This window comes from Hyperoodon ampullatus, assembly GCF_949752795.1.
Source record: "Hyperoodon ampullatus genome assembly, chromosome: X".
NCBI classification, from domain to species: domain Eukaryota; kingdom Metazoa; phylum Chordata; class Mammalia; order Artiodactyla; family Ziphiidae; genus Hyperoodon; species Hyperoodon ampullatus.
This window is the reverse complement of record NC_136913.1, coordinates 111,479,162-111,507,026: the sequence shown is the minus strand read 5'-3', so window position 1 is coordinate 111,507,026 and position 27,865 is coordinate 111,479,162. Positions and strand designations below refer to the sequence as shown.

General features: G+C 38.0%; 1 protein-coding gene across 4 annotated transcripts in view; it reads left to right on the top strand.

The window, feature by feature from the left end:
- Positions 1–5,141: 5,141 nt before the first annotated feature.
- The window catches only part of SMARCA1 (SNF2 related chromatin remodeling ATPase 1), a gene marked incomplete at both ends in the record, with an annotated part of 147,078 nt that continues 124,354 nt past the window's right edge, over positions 5,142–27,865 (top strand). For 3 of the 4 annotated variants that reach the window (XM_079726923.1, XM_079726925.1, XM_079726924.1), the window contains 11 exons: positions 5,142–5,315; positions 9,845–9,931; positions 11,960–12,126; positions 12,466–12,566; positions 12,672–12,772; positions 15,356–15,535; positions 19,653–19,808; positions 20,956–21,087; positions 22,299–22,367; positions 25,987–26,096; positions 27,378–27,604. In XM_079726923.1, coding sequence (XP_079583049.1) covers positions 5,142–5,315; positions 9,845–9,931; positions 11,960–12,126; positions 12,466–12,566; positions 12,672–12,772; positions 15,356–15,535; positions 19,653–19,808; positions 20,956–21,087; positions 22,299–22,367; positions 25,987–26,096; positions 27,378–27,604 — 1,504 coding nt within the window. Of the gene's footprint in view, positions 5,316–9,844; positions 9,956–11,959; positions 12,127–12,465; positions 12,567–12,671; positions 12,773–15,355; positions 15,536–19,652; positions 19,809–20,955; positions 21,088–22,298; positions 22,368–25,986; positions 26,097–27,377; positions 27,605–27,865 lie in introns of all 4 variants that reach the window. The other variant, XM_079726922.1, reaches the window with a different exon arrangement.

Here is a 27,865-nt window from a genome sequence, read left to right as displayed (position 1 = left end):
TTTAGAAGTAAAAAAAAATTCTTTTACACGAAACTTAAAATGATAAAGTCAAAAAAAACCCACCAAAAAACAGTTCCTTAAACAGGTAACATTACTGTAAACAGCACAGTAATTTATATTTCTTCTGTTACATTACACATGAAATAACTGCATTGTCTCTTCAGTATGAAGTAGTCCCTTTTTGACTTACCCTGTCCACTAGCTCCTACTCCTTCTGTTAGGGATTATTTCAACCTGTCCAGTTTTGAGCAATATTTTTTGATTCACTTGTGAAAATGTTATTTTTCTCTGTATTTTTAATTGAAGTATAATTGATTTACAATATTGTGTTAGTTTCAGGTGTACAGCAAAGTGATTCAGTTATATATATATATATATATATATATATATATATATATATATATATATATATTATTCATTATATAAGCATGAATACCTTCATGGAGGAAAATTAGGATTAGAAAAGCAAAAATAAGAAAAAAGCCACACGTAATCCCACCACCTTGCTGTAACTGCTGTTAACATTTAGAGTGGAACCTTCCAGACTTTTCCTTTGTGGAAATCTACTTATGTAAATAATTTCTTTCTTTTTGCAAAAATGGGATCACTCTGTTTTCTTGCTTGCCTTTTTTTTCACTGAGCAATATATTAGAAGCATATTTCCATGTCATCAAATATATGTTACATAATTGTTCATAATGACCACTTAGTATTCCATTTATGAATGTACTATACAATATTCTGCCAAACACTTCTTCTTGGACATCTAAGTTGTTAGGTTTTCCCCACTCCCTGACCTCTAACTGTCCTGAGTCCATTCCTGTTCCAAGAATTTACTTTGGGTACATGCAAGAATCCCAAGTTATTCTCCAACTTCCACTTTACAACAACTTTTACATGGAGCTAAAGAAATTATCTGGCTGTATATAAAACCAGAGCCTTAAGAGTGACAGTTTCTTCTAATAAACCCAGAGTGAACACCATGGAGACAATCGGTAGAAATATTTTTCAGTCATTTTCTCAACATAACTTCTACGGTCAAGGAGGAAGCCTTGTGAAGAACAGGGTACTTAATAAAGGTGAGGTTTGGAGCCAGACAGTCTGGGATTTAAATCTGGCTTCTGTCATTCACCAGCTGTGGGACCTTAGATGAGTTGTTTAGACTCTCAAAGCCTCTGTTTTCTGATCTATAAAATAGGGATAATAATATTCATTTCATAAAATTACCAGGAGGATTAGCAATATCATATGTAAAGAACCTAGCACAGTGCCTGATACAATAGTGGGTACTCAAGAAATGGTAGACGTATACTAGCTATTACCATCACCTTTTCCTTAACATACGGAGCATCGAGGAAACAACACATTTGCAAAAATGTCACTATCGGGACTTCCCTGGTGGTGCAGTGGTTAAGAATCCACCTGCCAATGCAGGGGACATGGATTCGAGCCCTGGTCCAGGAAGATCCCACATGTCACAGAGCAACTAAGTCCATGAGCCACAACTACTGAAGCCCATGCGCCTAGAGACGGTGCTCCGCAACAAGAGAAGCCACCACAATGAGAAGTACGTGCACCACAACAAAGAGTAGCCTCCGCTCGCCACAACTAGAGAAAGCCCGTGTGCAGCAACAAAGACCCAGTGCAGCCAAAAATAAATAAATAAAATAAATTTATTTAAAAAATTCTAAAACCAAAGTGTGCATGCATCACAAAATTTGTTTAAAAAATGCCACTATCATAAATGTCTTTGACAAGAATGGTGGAGAAGCTCACTGATATGAACAGAATGGTCACTAGAGTGGTAAGCAAGATACTGTCACCAGAATCCTTTGTACCAGTTTCTGAAGAACATTGATCAGTGGGATCACAATGTGGTTTTTTGTCGTACTGTGGTTTCAGTGATAAATTTCAGATACTGGATAGAGAAGGAACGCCCTTGACCTTGCTTTTATGAACGCCCTTGACCTTGCCTTTATGAACTTTATAAAAGTATTTAATACCACCACTGGACACACATTCTGGTAGCTACTAAGCAAGTTTGGCTATGTGAAAATGACTATTGGATAACTTCTACAATATTCACAATCTGCCAAATGGACGTATTGTCCTGTCCTATAGACTAGGATTTGTTTTGAGGTTCCCAAATATGACCCCATGGTTCTCTATAAAAAAATTTTGCTTTGTTCTCCAACCTCAACGTTGCAGAGCAATTCAAGACCATTTCAAATGAAAAGACATAATTCGGGAAAGTAGTAGCAGACAGGGCAAGGTGTTCAGTAGGATCAGAAATGAGGTGACTCTTGCAGAACAAAGTCTACAGATCATGAATTTTAGGCAGATTTGCAAATAAGGATAGCACATGCTCTGTAAATAGCAGTTGTTGCCACAAGCCAAAGGGCAATATTTACATGAATCCAGTGGCAAGGTCTATGGACCAAGCATTGACCTTTCCAGCCAAACTTATACTTGGTAGCACTTTCAGCCACATCATCTTGAAAAGGAAGATGCATTATACATACAAGAAAAATTGCCAATGTATCCCCCAAATTAATTTCTAAATTCTTTTTTTGGAACTTGGAACACATGTTCCCACAGAAAAGGTGTTATGAAAGGACGTGAGTTTCCCAGATTTCCTCACAAAAGTGCATTTAGCCCACGATTTATCTGAAATACCATACATTGGCAATGAGAAATACAATAGGATAAAGTACCCTTGCAAGCAGGAACACATCAATACACAACGAATATTTCTTGAGTCTTTCTCCTTTGAAGCCTCAGGCAATGAAAGGGGACTTCTATCCTCCCACAGCTGCAGTTTGGTAATAAAGAACTCTTCCATTGCCCTCATCTGGAAGGGTCCTTCTCAAGTCAGGTGGATGCATGCATTGCAGCATCCTTCTCTTTCAGCGCTTCTTGAACTTTCCCACCAGACAACTCTGAATGACTGCAGAGACTGAACAGTTAGTGGGGAAGGGGTAGGATATCCAACTGGAAGTCTCAAGCTTTTATTTGGAGAAACTTCAAACTCTGCAGTTCATTCCTTAATACATCTACACATTTTAGTTTTAAAAAATTGTGTTTTGGGCTTCCCTGGTGGCGCAGTGGTTAAGAATCCGCCTGCCAATGCAGGGGACGCGGGTTCGAGCCCTGGTCCGGGAAGATCCCACATGCTGCGGAGCAGCTAAGCCCGTGTGCCACAACTGCTGAGCCTGCGCTCTGGAGCCTGCATGCCACAGCTACTGAAGCTTGTGCGCCTAGAGCCCGTGCTCTGCAGCAGGAGAAGCCACCACCATGAGAAGCCCACGCACCACAGCCAAGAGTGGCCCCTGCTCTCTGCAACCAGAGAAAGCCAGTGCACAGCAACGAAGACCCAATGCAGCCAAAAATAAATAAATAAATTAAAAAAAATCATGTTTCAAATGACCTGTTAAGTGACTTAATTCCATTCCACTTTTGGACTAAAGTTGACGCTTCAGAAATATGAACTATTTTTAATACTGAGACTCCGTATACCTGTTGGATAGTACACATGTGTACTTCAGGGTTAGAAACGTGGGCACTGGGGGCAAAATCTAAAGTAAACGAGAAGAATATAATGAAAGTAAAATCAGAGCAAAGCTAGAACCACCAGCCTCTCCTTTCCTCTCAGTGGCACACTCCTTCAATCTCCTGTCTTGCTCTTTGCCTCTTTTTCTCTGTTCAAAACCAGTCCCTGGACAGGATCTCACACTCATTCACACTAAGGTGTAAATGATCAAAAACAGCTAAAATCTCACAAGGTTTTTGCACATTAAGGAGTCACAGCTTTAAAACAAAAGGGAATTTAGCGTATTATCCCCAGGAAAAAGGGATATATTTGGGGGACAATTGTGTGCCTTCCTGCTCTTTGCAGAAATCACACTTGATTTCAGATTGGGAATTTAGGAAGGTGTGTTAAGGGAAATTAATCAAGATTTCTTTCCACTTTGGAAAATACTTGCTTCATTTTGGAAATTGTATGTTTTGTGATTGTTGTTTGGTATACTGTGTTTTATACGTTTTGCTATCTTTTGTCCCTATTGACTGAAATTTTAAGACTAAGATGTTAATCTTCCCGTTATTGATCAAAATAACTGGTGGGGAGAAACAGAAACAATAATATTTAATAACTGACATTTGCATACCCTTTATAAAATGCTTTTATATCCGTGATCATGCATATTATTGGTGTTGAATTACTACTAAATAACAACAGGGATACGAATAAAATACACAAAAAATCACAATAACTCAACCCAATTATTAGTATTAGGCACCTGAGTTGCCCGAGGTTCTGTGGGGACCTTGACCTTGATCCCCAGGACTTTTAAAATTCAGTGGTGAAGGCAAAAGAAGGGCTCCTGCACATTGGCCATCCGAGAGGTATCAGACTTGAAAACAGAGCGAATATACGTAAAACTCGGGTCACGCTTTGCCTTGTAAGTGAATGTTTGCAGCTGCAATCTAGAGATTGAAGGAGTGCTTGTTCTTCTGCAGAATTTACGAAGGTGGGAAGAGCACCACCAGTCTCCCTTTGGGGACCTGGGAAAGGGAAGTCCCCAGAGGGGTTCTGGGCTTTGCAAATGGTGAAACAGACCTTCTACAGTACAGTTATAAGCAGAGGAAAAGTTCTTTGTGCAAGAAGGGGAGAGCGCCCCGAGGTACAAAGAGCAGATTTAAGGGGAAGAGGATTCTTTCTGCACACATCTGCGAGGGGAGCTGAGGCTGACTGTTGGGGGCGTGTGGGGAAGGAGATTTTTAGGGGGCTGCTGGCTGTGGGTTCCCGCCTGCACCCCTGTCCGCGCCCCACGCTCAGGCAACAGTTGGTCGTGTGGTGCCGGCCCGGGCTCCGGGTGGGGAGGGGGAGTCTCGCGATCGTTGAGGGGGGGGGGGGTGGAGGAAGGGGGGAGGGTGACGGGGGGGAGGCCGTGACGTAGGGTGGGTGGACGGAAGTGGGGCAGGGTTGAGGGTTATTTAAAGAAGGGGGGCCCGAGTGAAGGGGTTGGAAGCCCGTGATTCCCCACCCTTGCTCCATCTAGCTCTTTCCAGTGCAGCCACTGACGCCGCCCAGGAGCCCTCGTCCCCTTGCTCGTCCCCCTCCTTGTTCCCGCTCCAACGCCATGGAGCCGGACACCGCCGCAGTGGCAGCCACCGTGGCAGCCTCTGATGCGACCGCCACGGTCGTGGTCATAGAGGACGAGCAGCCGGGGCCGTCCACCTCTAAGGAGGAGGGAGCGGCCGCCGCGGCCACCGAAGCCACCGTGGCCAAGGAGAAGGGCGAGAAGAAGAAGGAGGTAAATAGGAAGGGGGTGTGTGTGCGGTGGACAAATCCTGCGCCGGGCCCCTCCGAGGGGCCGAAACCCTGACCTTTGGGCGCCGACAGGTACCCGCGGAGCTCGGCTGGGCTGGGGGCGGCGGGCGCGCGGGGTGGGGGCGGCGGAACAGTCTAGCATTCGCTCCCCTCCCCCTTCCCTTTACGCCTCCTGGAGGCCGGGGGCGGGGCGCGGGCGCGGCGCGGGGCGGCGGGTGCCCGTTATCCCGGGACTTGGGGGCTGGGGAGCCCCTCCACAGCCCCCGGCCCGCCTCGCGTTCCCGGAACTGGGGTAACGGGGTGGGGGATGGGGCCGTGCAGGAAAAAGCCTCCGCCTCTCCCTCTCCTCTCGCTCGCTCCCTCTCCCCCCCCTTCCCGTCGGCCTCTGCCTGGGAAATCTGGGCCCTTCAATCCCACACTCGCGCAAAAGGGGTTTTGCTGGGGGCTTATTTTTTGAAATTTGAATTTCCAGGTGCCGGTGGTTGGAAGGCGGAGGACGATAGGAGAGACTTTTATTTCTTTGATTGGCAATGTCGGCCCCTTGGGTGGCAGGGAAAAAAAAATCATCCCTTGTTCGTTTGGTCCCCGCCTGCTGAGTTAGGCGGGGGTGTCACCCCGAGAAAATGAGCTCTCAGCGTTGTACCCCCGCCTCCTCCCAATCCAAACCCAAGACTGAGGCACGGTGGACGCTGGCTTAGGAAAATTTCCAACGTGTGCACCCTCACCCTCTCCTGCCCCGCCCCCGACGGTATAGTGTTTCACTCCAGGGCCACCCAAATGGTCCCCCAATCCGGCCCCAAGCCTTCCAGGCTTCCGCCTCCCTTTCCTAGTGGGCGCTGCTGGCTCCTGGACACACGCAGGTTTTTTAAAAAAAAATTTTTTAAACTCAGCGTCGCCAGGATGAACTGCTGCTAATGTACATAAGGGGACGGCTCTGACACCTAGTAAAGCCAGATCCAGAAAAATATGTATTATCTCCATAAGGCATATTTCATATGGGCCGAGACGTGCAAATAAAACTATGAAACTCGTTGAAAAAATTGAGATTAAAAAATAGGATGGGGCATAAGGATTTTTGATGTATAATAAAATTGTGGAACGGATCGTTTATGGCTGGATTTTTTTCCGTTTACGAGTAGACATATCGCAATTTAAAAAAACGGTAGGTAATTAAAATTATGCTTTAGAGATCTCCAGTGGCTTTGTCTGGATCATTATATGGTACTATATGACCAAATGAAAAGCTATTGAGGGAAATTAACACCTTTCGCCGCGAATTAGAGTAATTTTAAATTCAGCAGTTGCTTCAGTTGACATATTTTACGGTTACAAGGTTGACTAAACAGAAAGACGATTGTAGTGCTAAGTGAAAACCATAGAAAACATACGCATATTAGGATCTATGTGGTACTTGGATTGGTAAGACAATATCGATGATTAAAGCTGGGCCAAATACCAAGCATCAATATAAATCAATGTTGGGAAATTCAGGAGTGCGTCTAGGTGCCTTTTATTCCCTAGATTGGGTAAATGTAAGTGCTCCGCCGTCTTTTGTATGGCAGTAAAGGTTGTCGAATTTCCAGGGTGTATAAATTTTTTGAATTGTGAAGAGACTGGGAATCAATAAAAAACCTGTATAATCACTGAGAGTTGATGCATATATATTACTACAACTCTGTGGCCTGATCAGAAATTGCACTAATAGTATCTCATTTGTCCGCTCAGCATAGGGAAATGAGGTCCTGCCTGGAAGGAACTTTCTGGATATCTGAAGTTTACTGATTTAGTCACTACATCTTTTTAGATTTTTCCTTAAAAATCTGAGTAGTACCAAAACATCTACTTAAGTGCTTTCATTTGTACCATTGCTTCAAATAAAGTAAATCGGTACCTCCCTCCAATCTAAATATTTACACACTGCCTTGATGCCTTAAATGGTGTCCTAAAAGTGCAGATTAAATACCTTTTTCTCATGTCCGCCAGTTATTGTACTCTGACAGTGATACAAAGGCATTTGTGACCTAGGAGGTTGTTTCCCCTCAATTAAATAACCACCTCCCAGACACTTCAGTATTGTGATGATTTTTTCATAATTTTTCAGTCTCGTTCCTCAATTGTAAGGTTAACTATCACTTTTTAGACACTTCATCTACTTTCATCAGAAAGAATGGGTTTATGATAAAGGACATAGATGTAACAAAACCTTTCATTTAAAACAATTGTAAAATACAAAAATACAAGGGATCCAGCGGGGAGAGGGAGATAACCTGAACACCAAGCAAAGGGCTGTTACTGCAATGGAACTTAAGTTTTAGTCCTGGACTTCTGCCGTCCTTTCTTGCTGTTGCCAGTGTGCCTTCTTCTACTGGTCGTTCCCAAGTCATTTGCTCCTGCTTTTATTCTCTGTAGAATGGGAAGCCAGATTATCAAACTTGCTGGAATTGCGTATCAAATAAAAGAAAGTAGGCTCGGAACAAGAGCATTTTCGTGATGCATAAAATAGATGAGAGTGGATTATCTTGTGACATTTAGCTACAGAAGGGTATTTTTGCTTACCTTCTGGTTCTTGAACTTCCTTGGTTTAAGTGACAGTTGGATAACCTAATGCTGTGAAAATTAGAGTTGGTATTTTTGGTAATGAAAATGTCAAGAAAAAGGTCATGGTCTTTAAGACAGGGCATCTTGGTGACCTTGTGCTGCATTCTCATGGCATCTAGACTACCAGATGATAAAATCCATAAGGAATTCATTAGAATATCTTAGTCACCTTTTATCTTTTCTTGTATGAGAGGGTTTATTTGTGAAAACATATACAGACACAAATGGAAAGGTTTAGAAGGTAGGTATTTTAAAATTTGTTGTGGAAGATAGTGCCAATTAAGTAATTACCTACAGCTTTTAATGGCAATGCTCAAGGTTAGGAATTTTAATTAGCATATAATTAAAATTTTATGGTATTCTACCACAAGGTAAGCAAAAAAGTAGAGTAAAATGTTTTTCTAATATTAAAGCTTTAATTTTCTATATGTGAAATTTGTATCCCACATTATTAGTTATATACTTGTGTATATGAGGGAAAGTAATTTTGAAACTTGAAAACTAGATTTCATTTAGCTTTTCAGGGAGTGATAAAGGTGTGGATTTTGTTATCAAATTTTCCTTGTTGCATTGAAAATAAAATAGGGTCTCTAGTGTATGTGACAGTTTGAAAGTGTGGTATTGAGGGCATTTTAGTAGTTTCTATTCTCATCCATCCAGAATTACATTCAGAACATCCCACATACATACATATGAGATGCTGTAAATCAAGATGGCTGTTATTTGGGCTAAGAATAACTGAACAATATCTGATCAGTGCTCCAAAGGAGAACCCTGACCAGGGTCAGATTCCATAATCTTAGTCTGGATTTCCTCAAAATAGAAATTTTAGTAAATGTTAGAAAACATTAACTACTGAAGCCATGTTTTTCTTATGTTTAAGATCACATTCTTCTGTTGATTTATGACCTAAGTTTTCAGGAACAGGCTGTCAAAAGCCATGCTCAAATGGACATAATTTCTTTAGTTTTCACAAACAGATTTGTGTTTTGATTTTGCAGTCTGTGTTAAAACTGGAATACTCTCCACTTTGGTACTAATGGATAGATTTGTGTTTTTATTATTTTACTTCTTGATTTCTTACAGGGAAGGAGGTGTATTCTACATATCTACTTATATTTACAAGTACCAGCTTTGTCTTTATAAAGGATAGGATATATGAGATAACCCCCTAGATAATTTCAGTATTTTAAAGTAGCTGATTTATATTACTTTTCACTAAATTACAGTTTTTTAAATATCAAAGGTTAATAGTTAATAGCCCTGAGAAACTGCTTCTACAAAATATTCGTGTTTATAAATAGTTTTAAAAGGTTTTCTTTCCAGTAGGAGAAAATTAACATAAACCAAAAGTTTGAAACTGTACTATTTCATTATTTTAAATATAAATGATTGCATTGCAGTACATAAAACAGTTTAAATGTTCTAATTAGGATATAAAACAATATTAAAAAATCATATATTTTCAGGAACAGAAACCACAGTTTTTTCTTCTGAAAGTTTGGCTTGTTACATAAAGAAGTGTTTCTGAGAATTAATATTTACTTTCCTTGAATTCTTTGGTTTGTGGTTGATAATAGTCTAGATTTAAAATCTCCTATTTGGTGGTTATACACTTTCTTACACTTTAAATTAGACAGTAGGTGAAAAGGCTCATTTTCCCACCTTTTGGTTTTTATTTTAATTAATGTTATTTCTCTGGCTTTCACAATTCTTCGGATTTTTTTTTAATTGGACCTCAGGTGCACAGAACTGGATTAATCATAAGCCCTGTTCATGGCATGCTCTCATCATTGGTCCAGGCGTGGCCCATGTTGATTTATTTATTTAGTATTTAATTACTTTTTACTTTCTTCAAATGAGAATGTTGACCTTGCTTTGCAATTTGATGATTTATTTTCTTTGAAATTCTAGAAAGTCCTTTCTCCATTTCAACTCAAACTTGCTGCTAAAGCTTCTAAATCTGAAAAGGAAATGGATCCAGAATATGAAGAGAAAATGGTAAATATGTTCTTGGCTAGGATAGTGAATACAGTAGTTGATTTGTATAGAGGACATGTGAAAGATTAAAAAAATATGTGTTTATATAATGAATACAGAATCTTAGGTTTTAGAACTGAAAAGTAATTTAATATATCATCCACCATAATAGATTTTTGTTGGATAAATGAATCTCCTCATTTTCGGATGAGGAAATAGAGTATCAGAGAAATGATATGGAATAGTTGGGACTGGAAGGCACATCTCTTCACTTTTGTTTAGCACTCTTTACCCTATAATAGGGTGTTTTACGCTAGAAATATTTTATCCACGAAGTGAAAATGTAAGTGGCAATATCAATATGGCTGAGAGAAAGCAGGTCACAAAACCAGCCTGGTATTTTCTTCTCCCTCTCTCCTTGCTCTGGATATGTGAATGAGTGCTACACGTTATGAAACATGTAATATGGTAATACACTTTCCTGAGGGAAGGCTATTTGCCCAATGTATGAAAATATTACATGCTTAAGCAGTATAACCGTAATTACACCCACCTATGGCTTTGCTCTACATTTAATTATTTAATTTTTAGTCACTAAAACCCATATTTTAGCTTTAATTTTAACTAGACTTTTATGCCCTGGGATCTTTCAAAACCAGTGAACTTGGTTAACTGAAAAGAGAAATTAATAGGCAGTTCAAACTGATTTTTTTTTTGTCAAGGGGTTGTTTTTGAAGTAATATTATAAAAATTAGTAGAGATGAAGTACATTTTTTGGTTGTTCATGGTGATTTTACAAAACTCCATGCCTTAATGTTTAAGGCCGCATCTAACGTAGACAGTTAATGTTTTAACAACTCTAAAAACAACATTCCAGTGAGGATAACATAAAATGGAAAGGTCTTGGCCTCCTTCCAGCTACTGGTCTGAATGTATTTGTCTAATTCTTATATTTATGTTAATGAATTCTTGTAAGATTCTGTTGTTATTAATTATGCATCCTTCATTGGTAATCAAACGTTCTCTACTCTGTGGTCAGAAAGTGACTGGGAATTAAAAAATCACCTTCGCTTTTTTCTTTATCTTGATCTTTTAAGATTTTTTTAGTGAAAAAAAAGTTTTATTGCGTTTATTGGTATAAGCTATATGACCTTTTAAAATGTATTGAGAAATTATATATCGATGTTTCTTTCTTTCTTTCTTTCTTTAACATCTTTATTGGAGTGTAATTGCTTTACGCTGGTGTGTTAGTTTCTGCTGTATAACAAAGTGAATCAGCTATACGTGTACATATATCCTCATATCTCCTCCCTCTTGCGTCTCCCTCCCACCCTCCCTATCCCACCCCTCTAGGTGGTCACAAAGCACGGAGCTGATCTCCCTGTGCTATGTGGCTGCTTCCCACTAGCTCTCTATTTTACATTTGGTCGATTTTTAATTGTTAACATATATCAACTATTTCACTTATATATGTGTGCGTGTATATTTTTTTCTCCAAATCCTCACTTTCGGGAGAAACTTTATATACTCTTAGCATAAAACACAATTTTCCAGATCACTGTACTTGAAGAGAGAAATGTATTGTACCATGGCATTGAAAGTATTTTGAGACAAGATGACACTGTATTCTAAGGTTTAAATTGTTTCTAGATGAAGCTTGAAAATTCTTGGTTGACTTTCCAAACCATTCAGGATTTGCCTTTTGACCCCAATTCTTTAAGCAGAGTACTTCTTATTGAGGCATTTATTAAGTCTGTCGGATCACTTGGCTTCTACTCAAACCATCTGAAAATACCATTTTCAAATTCTGCTACTTACTGGCTGTGGGAACTTGGGCAAGTTACTTACCCTCTCTGTGCCTCAGTTTTATCATCAGTAAAATGGGGATAATACTAGTACCTACCTCATAGGTTTATTAAGAGAATTAAATGGGTTAGTATGTTTAAAGTGCTTAGAGCATAGTACAAATTAAGTGCAATATAAGTATTTGTTAAATTTTGAATGAACACAAAAGGAAATCATTACTTTTTCTTTTGTCTTGTAAATTAGAAAGCAGATCGAGCGAAGAGATTTGAATTTTTACTGAAGCAGACAGAACTTTTTGCACATTTCATTCAACCTTCAGCACAGAAATCTCCAACATCTCCTCTGAACATGAAATTGGGACGCCCTCGAATAAAGAAAGATGACAAGCAGAGCTTAATTTCTGTTGGAGAGTATGTTGGCATCTGTCTCTCTACTTTCTTCCCTCTCTCCTTCCCTCCCTTCCTCCTGCCCTCCTTCTACCTCCCTTCATACTTCCCTTCCTTCTTCACTTATTCAGTGTGATTTTATATTCAAAAAATATGGTTATCATCAGTGTAAGTATGTTTTGGAGGCAACAATATTTCTTATCTCAGTAGACAATCAGTAAAAATGTAGGCTGGTTCTACCAACTTCTAAGCAAGACTCTAGATAACCTTTGCTTTTCATAAAAGATATTAACAGTGTATACTGACTTAATTGACACCTTAGCATTTGGGTTGAATACGAAAGTATTTCTTTTTTCATTTCAGCTACCGTCACAGGCGCACAGAACAAGAAGAAGATGAAGAGCTGCTCTCAGAGAGTCGGAAAACATCTAACGTGTGTGTTAGATTTGAGGTGTCACCTTCATGTAAGTACTTCATCATGTTGGTGTTTTTTGTTTTCAGTTTAGTTTTAGAAAATTTTACTTGGTTGTATTAATGAAATTATGAGAGCCTTGATTTTGTTTTTTCAGATGTGAAAGGAGGACCACTGAGAGATTATCAGATTCGAGGACTGAACTGGTTGATCTCTTTGTATGAAAATGGAGTCAATGGTATTTTGGCTGATGAAATGGTAAGGAGTTGGTAGCTAAAAACACATTCTCAGTTTTCAGTAATTTTATGTAAATTTGAAATACCTGAGCTGAACTTCCCCCCTGGGGTTTGGAGGCTAATTGTTTTATTTAGTTATAACATAAAAGGCATTTGTGAAGTCTAGAATTGTTTCTTTAAGTAATCTCTAGAACATATACTTTCACAGGCCACAAAATTCTTATTGAAATTTTCTCAGATGGTATAAAAAAAACCTCCTTGTACTTTTGTTGATGTTTGCACTGTGGCCTCCAGGAAGCTCAGAGCCCTAGTGAATACCAAAATGGAGCATCTGTGTAACTTTTAATGGTCTGCCCATTGTGTCCTTTGTGCCTTTTCCTATTCTTTTGCTTTTAGTCTTACTTTCCTTGGCCCCTCTTTATTTCTTTTTGACCATTAATTTATGTTCCATGTTTTCATTGTAGGCTACCTGAAATCCTTTTGGGAATGAGGTGGGGATAGAAACCAAACGCTAAATGAATGAATGTATGCATGAGTGAATGTAAATGCCTCCATGTGTGATCAAAGAAAGTGTGAGGAACAAATAAGTGAAGAGCATTGTTGAGTCTTGACAGTAGAGTGCCAGCTGGGAGTCAGGAAATGATCTAAGGAATGATGGACATGCAGTTGTCCCTCCGTATCCGAGGGATATTGGTTCTGTGACTCCCGGGGATACCAAAATCCATGGAAGCTCAAGTCCTTATATGAAATGGCATAGTACAGTTGGGTGCTCTGTATCCGCGGTTTGCCATCCACAGATTTTGATCTGTGGTTGGTTAAATACCTGATGTGAAACCTGTGGATTTTGAGGGCAGACTGTGTAAAAAAAAAAACCAAAGAGAAAAAGTAAGGCCATTTAAGATGCTAATTCATCAGGTCAGAGGAGTATATGAAGACCTGGTTTAGCATTTTAAGATGAAATGAATAAGGTGGGATTTAAGAGAGGGCAGTGATACTCATATATGTGACTCTGGAGGCATATTTGCAATCACATATCCATATGGGCCACATGACTGTTGATGCTGTATAGCTTGTAGTGTAGTAGTCAGTCCCATAGGTACTCATGCCTGGCTAAGCAACTGTTAGGTGTGTGGCAAGTCCTTTAAATCAAGGGTCTGTAGCTCCTTATATTTAGTATTCTGGGTTGGAAACTACAGTCAGCTTAGACAGGGAGGAGCTTAGTTAATTGGACAACAGAAAGATCAGGATTTGCCTCAAGCTCCTCTTGGCTGCAGCCTGTCTAAAGATCCTTCATGTTGAATTTATGCTGACACCAGCTATGTTTTAATTACTAAAAAGGGGAAAGATACTTCGAGTATAGAAAATATGGAAAAAAACTGAGAAAAAATTAAAAGTAAGTTATAATTTTGTTACCTCGAAATAACCATAGTTAACATTTTGGCATATTTCTTTTTAGTCTTTTTCCTCTGGTTGTATTTATTTTGCATAGTTGAGATCATATTATATATGATTTGGTATTCTGATTTCTTCACATTCATACATATTTTCCACATAATTAAAACATTTTGGTAAAAATAATTGTTAATTACTGCATAATAATTAATCCTAGGGAGGTTCCATAATTTTATTCACTTCCTCCCTTATTGCTGGTCATATGGATTAGTTGATAGTATATATTATATATATGTGTATAGTATATGTTGATTGATATATATGTATATATTTGATGTATAATAATACTGTTATGAGAACCCTTGTAATTTAGTTTTTCTGCACCTCTCAAATTATTTCCATAGGATTTCTAGAAGTGGACTTACTTGGTTAAGGAGTATAAACATTTTAAGATTTTAATGCATAACATCCATAAAACTCATCTCATAAGTGAAATATCAGATAAGATAAATGCTATAAAAATTGCTTTAAGCTTAGGTTTATAAAATAAATGTATACCCTGTATAGAGATAAAGCCAGAAACTGTTTTGAAAGGTCATACAGCATAGGACATAGTTCCCTTTCCCATAGGTTAGGTAGTGGATTCATGGGTGTTCAGTATATTATTTTTTAAAAAGTCCACTGAACTAGGTGATCTCTAGGGTCCTTTCTGGCTGCAAAGTTCATTTATGTTCTGTTCTTTTATGATTCCTTAGGTCTTCAAGGGTGTGAGATGCAAGTGTAGAGCTACATGCCCCTTGAAATGCAGAGTCTGAATATTTCATATCTGGGCTGTAATAATGTTGGGGTCAATGGGAAAGAAAGACCGGTATCTAAGCAGGCTAATAAAGGAAATGTGTCTTTGTGAAATACACGAAATTCCTAATTTTGCAAACTAGTAGAAAAAATAATATAGGTTGCTTGCTCCTTTAGGAGTAAAATTCTCCTAAATAGAAAATTGCCTTGTTGAGCAACTTTCTAACTGCAAGTTCTTAGCTTCTTTTTGTGCTCAGGGTAAGTATTGAATTGGAATGGTTATTCATTAAAAAAAAAGTCTTTTAACTTTTCCCTATGTGAGATAGTTGGCAAATATCTTTTGTAAAGTTGCTACTAACAAATGTTTCACTAAATAAAAAATGTTTATGGATTTTTTTTCCTTGTGATGATAATGCAGGGTCTTGGTAAGACTTTACAGACAATTGCTTTGCTTGGTTACCTGAAACATTACCGAAACATTCCTGGACCTCACATGGTTTTAGTTCCAAAGTCGACTTTACACAACTGGATGAATGAATTTAAGCGATGGGTCCCATCTCTTCGTGTTATTTGTTTCGTTGGAGACAAGGATGCGAGAGTAAGTGAGAAACAGGTTTAAAAAGGCAATCAAGGAAAACATCATTTCTGGGGTTAAGTTTTTTTTTTTTTTTTTTTTTTTTTTTTTTTTTTTTTTTGCGGTACGCTGGCCTCTCACTGTTGTGGCCTCTTCCGTTGTGGAGCACAGCCTCCAGACGCGCAGGCTCAGCGGCCATGGCTCACGGGCCCAGCCCCTCCGCGGCATGTGGGATCTTCCTGGACCAGGGCACGAACCTGTGTCCCCTGCATCGGCAGGCGGACTCTCAACCACTGTGCCACCAGGGAAGCCCCTGGGGTTAAGTTTTATTGCTATAAAAGACATTCGAGTTGACTGCTACTACTAAATATCACTTAAGTTGTGCTTACTCTTTGTTAGGCTCTTTTATAAGTGCATTTTATATATTAATTAAGCTAATTCTCACAACACTCCTGTGAGGTAGATGTGTTACCTATTCATAACAGAAAATCCATTATTATGCTTATTGGCATTTACTTTTAACTAGCTCATTAACCTAAGCATTTTGAATTGCACTTTTAAGTGATTTTTTATTTAAAAAAATCTTACTTTTTTGACAGTATATCTTAGCGATTCTATCGTTTGTGCTGTTTTGATGCCAGAAATATATCAATTTGCATTTCAATTTTTCTGTTTAAATTTTTTACTTTTGACTTTGACTTGTTTACATGCATACATGCACATGCACACACACATGAATGGAACTTTTTCTCTTTGTACAGAGAGCGTTGTGTTTTGTGTTTATTCATAGACACAGCTTTCAGTTTTGATCTTTGAATTGAAAAATACATGTGTGCATACATTCTTAGATAATATCAGAAATTCTGGGCTCTTGTTTAAAGTAGCTATTTGTCAATCTAGTAGGCTACAATTATTTTAGGACTGTTGAATTAATCTAAAAATAATGAATTATGCAAAAATACCAAAATGAATAATCAGCTTAGAAAGCATATTATTAAAGTTGGTCTTTATTTTGCCTCGAGAGAACATAGTTTAGAGTAAAGATTTATTCTATTTTACATATTTAGATAGGTTATCAAAAGATATCCTCAAAAGAATGGTAGCATAATGAATTATGTGATTTTATTCTTATCATTTTGCTTGAAGAAAAATTACTTAAAGTTATTTAAATTTAACTTATAAATAATTTAAATATTGAAATACTGAGCTCATAAATGTAGAATTACAGGCTTGATTCTTCCCTATGCCTAATATTTCGCAGTAGCAAATTAGCCACTTAGAAATCTTTCTGATTGCTGCTATTATATAATGTAATACCATTTCTTATAAAATTTTGTATTTCTAAAGTATTGATTTGTTTTGCTGAAATTATTCGTTTTATGTATGTATGTATGTATGTATTTATTTATTTTTGGCTGTGTTGGGTCTTCGTTGATGTGTGCAGGCTTTCTCTAGTTGCAGTGAGCAGGACTGCTCTTCGTTGCAGTGCGGGGGCTTCTCATTGCAGTGGCTTCTCTTGTTGCAGAGCATGGGCTCTAGGCGCGCGGGCTTCGGTAGCTGTGGCTCGCGGGCTCTAGGGCGCAGGCTCAGTAGTTGTAACACATGGGCTTAGTTGCTCCGCGCCATGTGGGACCTTCCCAGACCAGGGCTCGAACCCATGTCCCCTGCATTGGCAGGCAGATTCTTAACCACTGCGCCACCAGGGATGTCCCTGAAATTATTCTTGAAGGTCATAGATATTGAGAAATATCTAGGCTTGTGTTGTTATCATGTCTCAGTAAAAATGTATGTCAGTGGTTTTCGACTATATTATGTGGAATCCAAGGGTTTCATGAAGTGTCTCTGGGAGTTTTCAAGAAAGGGTGGATGTATTTAATTGGTGACTGCCCTATCTGTACCCCATGGGAGGTTGGAATTCTTCTAGACACTTCAAAAACTTCTTAATCATGAAAACTAACCTTCAAAGTCAATGTTTTGCAAATTGCCACTCATTAATGGGTTGGGGTTCAGTTTAGTGGGTGGTGACAATTTTTTAAAACATTGAGATAGAACAGAGTAGATAGTAGCATTGAGGATATGTATTGCTTCTTTCTGTATACACGCCCTCAAACGTATGTATATACTGGATTGCGACCTAAAATACTATTTTACTGTGGGCCATGGTCAAAGAGTTTGAGAACCAGTAATTGTTAATTACATAAATAATTAATGTGCCATATGCAACACTTAAAGATTGATGTCGTTATGTGTAGAGAAAATCCAGATCATTATTTATCGACAGATTTGAACCTTTGTACCACATGGGATAGATATATTGGATCTTTATATTTTCCTGGCCTTCTGTAAACACTTTATGAGGTCAGTATTTTGGTAATAAAGTATTTGATGTAGGCTACAGTAGGTATTTAATTGAGGTAGGAAATTATTAGAGAAAATCCTGATCCTGTTTGAAGCTAATGTAGTCCTGAAGTGTTTAGAGGTATGATTCCTAAACATAGTTTTTGACCCCTTCCTTTCACACTCCAGAGGCATCAAAGGTCATGGACATGGAAACAGGAGATCTGGTCTTAATTCTGGCTTTTCTACTGACTGTGATGTTGAATGAATCTCAAAGGGCCTTAATTTTTGTCACCCATAATATGAGAGCTTTTGGATTATGTGATCTTTAATATTCTGTCAAGATATTTAACTCTGAAACTATCAAGTAGTTACACAAATTTAAAGGAAGAGCTAATTTAAATTAAAATATGTGTATGTTCTATGAAACTGTACGAGGAACCATTAAACTGAGTATTTCACAAAATCAAATAAGGGTAAGGTATATGCAGGACTAAATAGGGTCTGGCACCCTGGTTCTTTTTATTTTGCCTCTAACTCCCTAATGTCTTAATTAACTTTTTGAATACCACTTCCCAGGGAGCAGCTGAGATCTACAAAGGCCTTTTATCTGTCCTCTACTTCAGTCCAGGCAATTCTTTTTTACATAGTGGGCACTCATTGAATATTTGTTGAAAGAGTCCCTGGCGTGTTTGATGCATAATTGAATTTATGAAATAATGACTTTGCAGTGAACAGTCAATTTTGTTTATGCACTGTAATTTCAGATTTACAGTACTAACCAGTCCCTTCTCAATGTAGATTTTGCTGCTCCCTGTTAACCTTTGTGGTTTTATTTATTTATTTATTTATTTATTTATTTATTTATTTTTTGTGGTACGCAGGCCTCTCATTGTCGTGGCCTCTCCCGTTGCGGAGCACAGGCTCTGGACGCGCAGGCTCAGCAGCCATGGCTCACGGGCCCAGCCGCTCCGCGGCATGTGGGATCTTCCCGGACCAGGGCATGAACCCGCGTCCCCTGCATCGGCAGGTGGACTCCCAACCACTGAGCCACCAGGGAAGCCCTGTGGTTTTATTTTGACCTGTAATAAAAATTAATCTGGAATTCAGTTAATACAAGTTAAAAATGCTTTCAATCAACTTGGCTACCACATTGGCCACTGCCTATGAAGATTTAAAAATAGTTTTAAATAGTCTCACTGTTTTAAATAGACTCATGTACTATATAGAGCCAGTCCCCTTTATAAAATCATTTATAGCCTCATAACATCAGGAATTTCACAAAAACATTAATGGGCTTTCATGACCCCGTAACAAAATTTATGACTCATCCCTGCTAGAAAGTGAAGGAGACATACAAGAGATCTCAAAAGGTTGGAATCACTCATGTATGTTGAGCTTTTTCCATTTATGGAAATGCTATCATGTTGGTAATGCTTGGATCTTGGTAAGAGTATGGTATTCAGAAAGTAGTTCCTTTGCCCATGTCCTTTTGATCCTTTGTGGTATGAAGAGAGAGCCTAGTAATTGTCATCTTCTGGTGATATGAACTTCTCCAGTTCATTGAATATGCTGTACTCGTTTAATGGAAGCCTTTGCTTCTCTTTTGTTGATGAAAAATATTAGCATGTCATACAGATAATTGACCACAAAAGTATCTTTGGGCCTCAGATTTCCTATCTCTAAAATGGATGAGACCGAATGATTCCAAGGGTCTCTTAGAATTCTTAATAGTCTGTTGATGCTTTAATTCTGTGACATCTTGTCAACATATTCTAATATAAGGAACTTTATTTTGCATCAGGCTGCTTTTATTCGTGATGAAATGATGCCAGGAGAGTGGGATGTTTGTGTTACTTCTTATGAGATGGTAATTAAAGAAAAATCTGTATTCAAAAAGTTTCACTGGCGATACCTAGTCATCGATGAGGCTCACAGAATAAAGAATGAAAAATCTAAGGTAAGCTAGTTCTCAACATCTTTATTAAAGTTTTCTTTTAACTACAATTTCTGTTTGTTTACTTCTCTGTATTCAGAATTTAAAAAGTGATAAAAGGTTGTGATTTTATTCACAGAATGCGAAAGAAAATCAGTTTTTAAAATGATTTTGAAGTTTAAATGATTGAATATAAGACAAATGAAAATTGAGCCCAGTTTTTATGTAAAGAAAATTAGGTGTTCATTTGCTGTAACTGTTGCAGCCTAAGTAACTCTGTTATGCTACAGTATTTTAATATTTTGGCAATATTTGGTGTATAAATGTGATTTGCATTGGTTTATTTTTTGAGGAGCTACCTTACGTGTATTCATATGGATTAGAAAAAATCATTTCCTAGAATTATCTTACTTGTGTGAATTAGAGTGTGGTGTTAACATTTAAAAATACCAACATTTCTTGCCATTCAACTCCATCAACAGTAGGAAAAGCGTCAATTATTATGATGAACCTCTCTTTGGATCACTGGGCTGCTTTGGGAGAACCAGGGACACAACTGAAGCAAAATCACCAGGTGGTGCTTTTCAAATTAGAGTTAATACCCGATAAGAGGACGCATGTTAGAGAATAATTGTTAATTTAAGAGCGCTATAAAAATGTGCATTTTTATTGATAAGATTACTGTTCTTTTGTACTTTTTGTGCTTTAATTTTTGTGGTTTTATATTTAGAAAGTTAATATAAGATATTCGGGGAAAATGGGCTCAAGTGTGGTGCTTAAAAATTGTGACCAGGCCAAGTTAGAAGTTGGCTAGGCATGGTGGATGAACATGATTGGCAGGGAGAAGGCGATACTGTTGTATAAAGTGACTAGCCTGAATTCCATAGAGTTCTGACTGTTTCTGTGGACCCAAAATGGAAAAAGTAAATTTTTTAAAGTGGGGGAACGGTCTCAGGTGTGACTATGATCTGCATTCTTGTAAGTGTAGAAATGCCTAGAATATTTTGTTCAGTTGTGCTTCACTGTGGCAATGTCACCTGAACCAGGATATTTTGCCACAGAAAATTAATTTTAAAGTTTTATTTCATTCAAAAAATGTATTGGGTTGGATGAAGAACTGATGAACATTCTAATAAATAAAACAATGTTGACATAACTATTATTTTTCTAGCTTTCAGAGATTGTTCGTGAGTTCAAGTCAACTAACCGCTTGCTCCTAACTGGAACACCTTTGCAGAATAACCTGCATGAACTCTGGGCACTACTCAACTTTTTATTGCCTGATGTCTTTAATTCTGCAGATGTAAGTTTGTCATACGTTTTTTGTTTTGTTTTGTTTTGTTTTGTTTTGTTTTGTTTTGTGGTACGCGGGCCTCTCACTGTTGTGGCCTCTCCCGTTGCGGAGCACAGGCTCCGGATGCGCAGGCTCAGCGGCCATGGCTCATGGGCCCAGTCGCTCTGCGGCATGTGGGATCTTCCCGGACCAGGGCACGAACCCGTGTCCCCTGCATCGGCAGGCGGACTCTCAACCATTGTGCCACCAGGGAAGCCTTGTCATACGTTTTAAGTGTAATTTTCTTATGTTCACAGACATCTGTTTTCAAAGCATAGAATGTAGATTGAAATTGATAGTTCTTTTTCATTTGTAATTCTTTATTTGTGTTTTGATTTTCTCAGAAAGGTGCTCTTAAGTAGAAATTTTTTCAAATGGGGATATTTAGAGAAATAATGTTTCTTTTCTTTGAGATTATCCTGCCTGTTAAACTTTGCCTATATAATAACATCGCTACCACAACTTATGACATAAGGTAGACTGAGTTCAGAATAGTGCTTTCTAAATTTTCTTTTAATTAAATTGGAAGGGTTTTCTGCATACTAGTTTGGCAGGTGGAGTCATTGAAATAATCTTTAATTATTGCAGGTATTAACATTTGGTGAGTACTAAAGAGCTTATAATATGTGATGTGAAAAGCAACATATTTTGTAAATGTATGATTTATACTGTTTTTATCATTAACACAAGGTTATGCTAGTGCAGCAAACAGAATTGAATGATTTAAGGACTTTGGAGCTTGATTTTCCTCATTACTGATATTAATTGATAATAAAAGTACCAAGTTCAGCTATCTATTGGTTTGTATACCTTATCTTGCTTTTGTTCATTTTTACTGTTTGATTAACATTTTCATTAGCATGTCTTCAATTTTTTATTCTTATTCCTACTCCTTTTAACTGGATATAGTGCTACTATGGTATGGGGAAGCCTAATAAAAGCTTTTTAAGGAAAAACTGCTGATGGAGTGCCTCTATAATGCGGTTCAAATTTTGTTAACTGCTCCAGTATTTTATCTGTTTTCAGAAGTAAATAATATTGGCCATCACAGTTAACATATTTTTGACAGTGCTTTTAAAATGAATTATTGCTATATGAGTTGTATAAGAATTTATAGAATACTGCATTTATTAAAGAAAAAACAACTGCGCACTTACTGCAGAATTTTCACTCCTCCACAGGACTTTGATTCTTGGTTTGACACTAAAAATTGTCTTGGTGATCAAAAACTTGTGGAAAGACTTCACACAGTAAGTAATAGCAGACTGGAAAATTTAGTAATTATATATATATAACTGAGCTAGAAAACAAGCTGCTATAGAATCTGTTCGAACTTGTGGATTTGCTTCTGGGCTCAGTCTCAGTGTTTTTCCCTCTCAACTTTTCTAATAGCCTCTTGGGGAGGCAGACTCCCACTGTATCCTCAGCTTCTCTACGAAACAGCTCTTTTGCTTTGGCTCTCTCCCCTGGATAATGTGGTTCTCTCCCATAGAGGCTGTTCACTCTCCTGTACCCCACAGGTCCCTGAGATTGCATCAGTATTCTCCTAGCTCCCCAATGCCATTTCAAAACCACTGCTTCTCCACTGTCATGTGTAAAACTCTTCCTTTGAGGCTCAAGTTATCTTGCAAGTCCATCCTCCGTCCATTCTTTTCTCTGTCATCTACTCATTACCAGGTGACCCCCTCACATTCATTGGACACCAGTTTTCCCTTCTTTGTTAACAGCTTCTTGTATCCTTCTCTTTCACTCATATTACTCCATTTGTACCTGTCCTGTTATCTCACAGAGATATCCAGTGCCTGGACCCCTGCTTTACCCCCATCTGTCAGACCATTTCTATTACATTTTCTGTATCCAGCAATGAGCCCATTTTCTATCACTTGAACCACTTTTTTTTTGCCAATATCTCAAACTCCCTTGCTCTCTTGATCTGCCATTTCTGCCCTAAAAGCCCTAAACTGGAATTATGTAACTGTGTCTCTGTCCTATGGGTTTGAATTCTGCTTCTACCACTTACTAGCAGAGTGACCTGCTCTGTACTGGGGCTGCTCAACACTGATAAAGAAGATTACACCCACTGTACAGGTTGGAGCCACTACAGTTTCATGTTCCCTAACGTAAGCTGGGATTTGATGATGTTGGTGATCCTTCAGCGTGGCCTTCTTCAGCATTCTTTGTCATTTCCTAGAAGAGCTATTTCAGACTTTCCCCAGTCTCCCAAGACCTCTAACCCAGGTGTTCCCTGCCCTCCTCCTTTCTCAGCAAGTACCATCATTCCTTTCTCAAAGAGAAAATAGAAGACATTAGGTAGGAACTCCTTCAAGGATATCCATCTTCCGAGGATATCTGCATCTGTGTTACCTCTGTTTGAGTGGAAGAGGTCTTCTTTCTCCCAGCAGTGGCTAATTGTTCCAACATAAACCCTGGATCTCATCTTTTCCTGTTTCCTTATGGACTTTTCCCCTTGATTTATCCTTTTTATTGACTGAATTTTCTACCTCTCCTTCCATGTTGGCTCTTTTCCTTCAACATGTAAACATGCTCAGTTATCTCCCTTGTTAAATCCTAACCCACACTTAGATGCCCCCACCTCACATACACAGAACAGTACTCCCTCAACACTTTGTCCTTCTCGAGCTGTGATTCTGGTTTATTACCTTGATGGCTAAGCTATTTGAAAGTTTAGTTTATCCCCTCTATCTCCACCACCAAATCTCCTATTCGCTCTTTTTTTTTTTTTTTTGGCTGCACCATGTGGCATGTGGGATATTAGTTCTCGACCAGTGATCAAACCCCTGCCCCCTGCATTGGAAGTGTGGCGTCTCAACCACTGGACCTCCAGGGAAGTCCCTATTCACTCTTTTTTTAAAATGTACACCTATAATTTTAATTGGCTTAGTGGAGTTTTGTGAGGAAGTGGGTATAGATGCAATTGCTATTTTTTGTCTGCTGTTTTTAACGAGAGTCTCAATCTCTCTTTACAAATAATACTAAAAAAAAAAACCCATGTATTGTCCACTTCTCCCTCTCTCCCCCTACCCTGGAAAAATGTAAACTTGAAGTGGCAGAGACCCTGTCTATTTTCCACCACATTGTGCCCTGTGTGCCTGGTCCAGAGTAACTGCTCATTAAACATTTATTGACTTGAAGCCCCAACAGTCATCATCCTTTATGTAAATATTTATTTAGAGTTAAACAGAACAAGTCCAGAAACAAATGACCTTATGTAATAGGGAATTTATTGTAAGAATGCAGAGGAGTAGAAGACAAATCTTCCAAGAATCTTGTAACACAAGTTGTAGTACAGCTGGGCCTCTGATAGCACGAACTTGGTCAACTCTGGGGAATGTTTACTCTGTCTCTGGTGGGTCCTGTTCACTCCTGCATCCATTGACCACTAGCTTTTATCCATTAAATACAATTGAACCTTACTTCACAAGTGTTTGTGATTTTTCAGTTACTTAGTTCAGGGTATACCTTTTGGTCAGTGCCCTAGCGTCTCTGTAATATTTAGTACTGCTAACCACTCCTGCTTTAAGAGCTTTCTGTTTAGTGTCCGGGGTATGGGATGGATTTTCTCTTACCTCTTTAGCTATTCTTTTCAGTCCCCATCATGGGCTTTTCTTTCTCTGTCCCTGAAAGTTTAGTGTTTTGTAGGGCTTTGTCTTTGGCTTCCTTTTTCATATGTGCTCTCCCTCGGGGTTCACTCCCATAGTTGCAACTACCACCTCTATACTTATAACTCCCAAATTTCTCGCTCCTTGTCTCTCTCCTAAGCTCTAGACTTACATATCCCACTGCCTTCTGAGTCTTCTGCCTAAATGTCTCACAGTCAGTTGAAACTCTTAAAAATGCCACTTAGACAAATTTAAGAGGCCCAAGCAGGAAACCAGAAGTCTTCGTTTACACTTCCCTTTTCCTTACCTCCCATGGATCTCTAGTAATAATAGCCACAGTTTACTGATGTCTACTGTGGTTAAGCTCTACACATGTACTACCACAAATTGTCACAGAAGCCTTGAAAATAAGTATCTTTATCCCCATTTAAAAATGCTTGACATACATATATACCATAAATCTATATGTTTTAGATGAATGGATGAGGAAACAGGCTTGGAAAAGTTAAAGAACTTGCCCAGCTCACAACAGCTAATCAGGGACTGAGGTGGATGTAGAATCAGCCTGATCTGGGTTTGATTTCTGCTTTTACCACTTACTAGCAAGGTGACTTTGGTGACGTTACTAAAATTGAAATAATTGCCTTTCCCTTAAAGATTTATTGTAAGGATTTAATACTCTGTCAAGTTCATGGTGTAGTATTTGGCACATTGCAGGTGCTCTAGAGATTTCTTTTTTTCTTGTGATAGAATTTGCCTTGCAGGTATACACTGATTATTTCATGTCTTTTCTCTTTTCATTCGTATCTTCCTTAACATTGAACCACTTTCTCCTCATTCGTATATTTAACCATTTTTAAATGGCATGAATTTTTGTTTCACTTTCAGAGACTCTTGGATCCATATTCTGACTTCAGATTTCCTCTCAGGTTTAAAAATATTGTATGACAGCAGATTTTTTTTAAAAAGGATATTTTGTACTTTTTCAATAGTCAATAATCTTATTGTCTTAATTTTTAATGTCTTTTCTGCCATCAAATCATGAATGTCTAATTTAGGTCCCCTATTCTGTGTCTCTAATGGGCCATTACTTAGTTCTTTTTTAGCAAGAAAGTTGGCAACTGGTGTTGGTAGTGTTTTTCAGATTATACAGTGGGAAGTAAATTTCACATTAGGATGTTGTCAATGAAATAAATGGTTTATAATATTGAATGTTTTATAAACTTTTATAAAAACTCTCACTTTTTAGGTTTTAAAACCATTTTTGTTACGACGTATAAAAACTGATGTAGAGAAGAGCCTGCCTCCTAAAAAGGAAATCAAGATTTACTTGGGATTGAGTAAAATGCAGCGAGAATGGTGAGCTATTTTATTTCCATTAGAATTTATTTATTAAAAATTAGCTTTGTAGTGGTTCAGTTGTGCCTTTAGTTCAAAAATTACATTTTTATGTTTAAATGCCAAGTTAAGTAGTTCAGATATTTTAATAGAAAATTGATGAGTATTTTATTTAACCTTTAGGAAAGAGCATGGGCCTTGGAGTCTATAGACCTGTGTTTGAGTCAGTGCTTTGCCTCTTAATAGCTATTTAGCTTGGACAAGTTATGTAATCTCAGTTTCCCTTCTGTAAGATGGGGATAATAATACTTAGCTTATAAGGATGTTAGGGTTAAAGGGGATAATGTCACCAGCACATTTGTTGGTTATTCTTGCTTTTTCCATCAATGAAAAAAGCAAGCTTGTATTGATAAATACAAGCAGAGCAGGAAATTGACAAGAGGAGTCACAAGGAATCATAAATTACATAAAATTAAACATGTTAATAATGTAATAATGCTACTAAGAGAAGCAAAGTGTTGCTTATATAAATAAAATTAGATAATTTATAATATACAGTGACTGCTCTATTATTGAAGCCAGTATAGAGTAGTGGTAAAGAGTATATTTCTCTGGACTCAGACGTTAAGATCAAACCCTCGCTTTGTCCCTTTCTGTGGCTCTGAATAAATTGTTTCACTTATTTTAGCTGCCTGAATTTCCATCTGTAAAATGGCAGTGACCCTAGTACTTATCTTGGAGTTGTGAAGAGTTAACAAGATGATTCATATACCTGGCACTTGCACTCAGTACAAGTTGGCTGTCGTTATAATTAAATATTATTACTGTCCAGGTGGATACGTAGGTCTGTTTTCTTCTGGGTGAAGGTCTAGAAAAGACAATAAAAATGTTTATAGGATCAGAAAAAAATGACCTATGAAGACAGGTATAAGAAATTGCAATTGTTTTTAGCTCAAACAAGTAAAAGCCAGATACCAACTTTCAGCAAATATTGTAGTTATTAAATATTAATAATTATCAGATGTAGTTGTCTGAATTGTTATCAGCTGATGGCAATTTTTAGCAGTGGATAAAGCAGGAGGAAATAGGTTTACAGGCAACATACAAGTTAAAATATTCAGATCTTCAATATTTTTTGGTTTTGCTGATCAAATTTAGTCTCAAATCAAATCTTTTTGTTTTTCTTTAAATAGGAATCTAAGCAGATCACCAAAGGGACATTAATTTTTTTCCAAAGGGGCATTTCTTGATGGCATTAAGCCTTTATAATAGTCGATGATTAATTATAGTTTAAAATTTTAGGTATACAAAAATCCTGATGAAAGATATTGATGTTCTAAACTCTGCTGGCAAAATGGACAAGATGCGGCTCTTAAACATTCTGATGCAGCTTCGAAAGTGTTGTAATCACCCTTACCTGTTTGATGGTGCTGAACCTGGTCCACCGTATACCACTGATGAGCACATTGTTAGCAACAGTGGTAAAATGGTAGTTCTTGATAAACTGTTGGCCAAACTCAAAGAACAGGGTGAGTTACAAATCTTCAAATTAATGTGAAGTAACTTAATATTGTATATGAATAACATTTTGCATAATCATTTGTCATTCATTCATTCACTTGTTCAGCACACATTGTTGAGTATTTACTGTTTGTCAGGAATTGTCCTAGGGGCTGGGTATACAAAGATGCATAAGACAACAGTCCTTGCCTTGTAGATGCTCACAGTACAGTGAGGAGGAATAGTTGCAGGTCATTGTGATAGTGCTGTGATATGCTGAGAGATTGGGA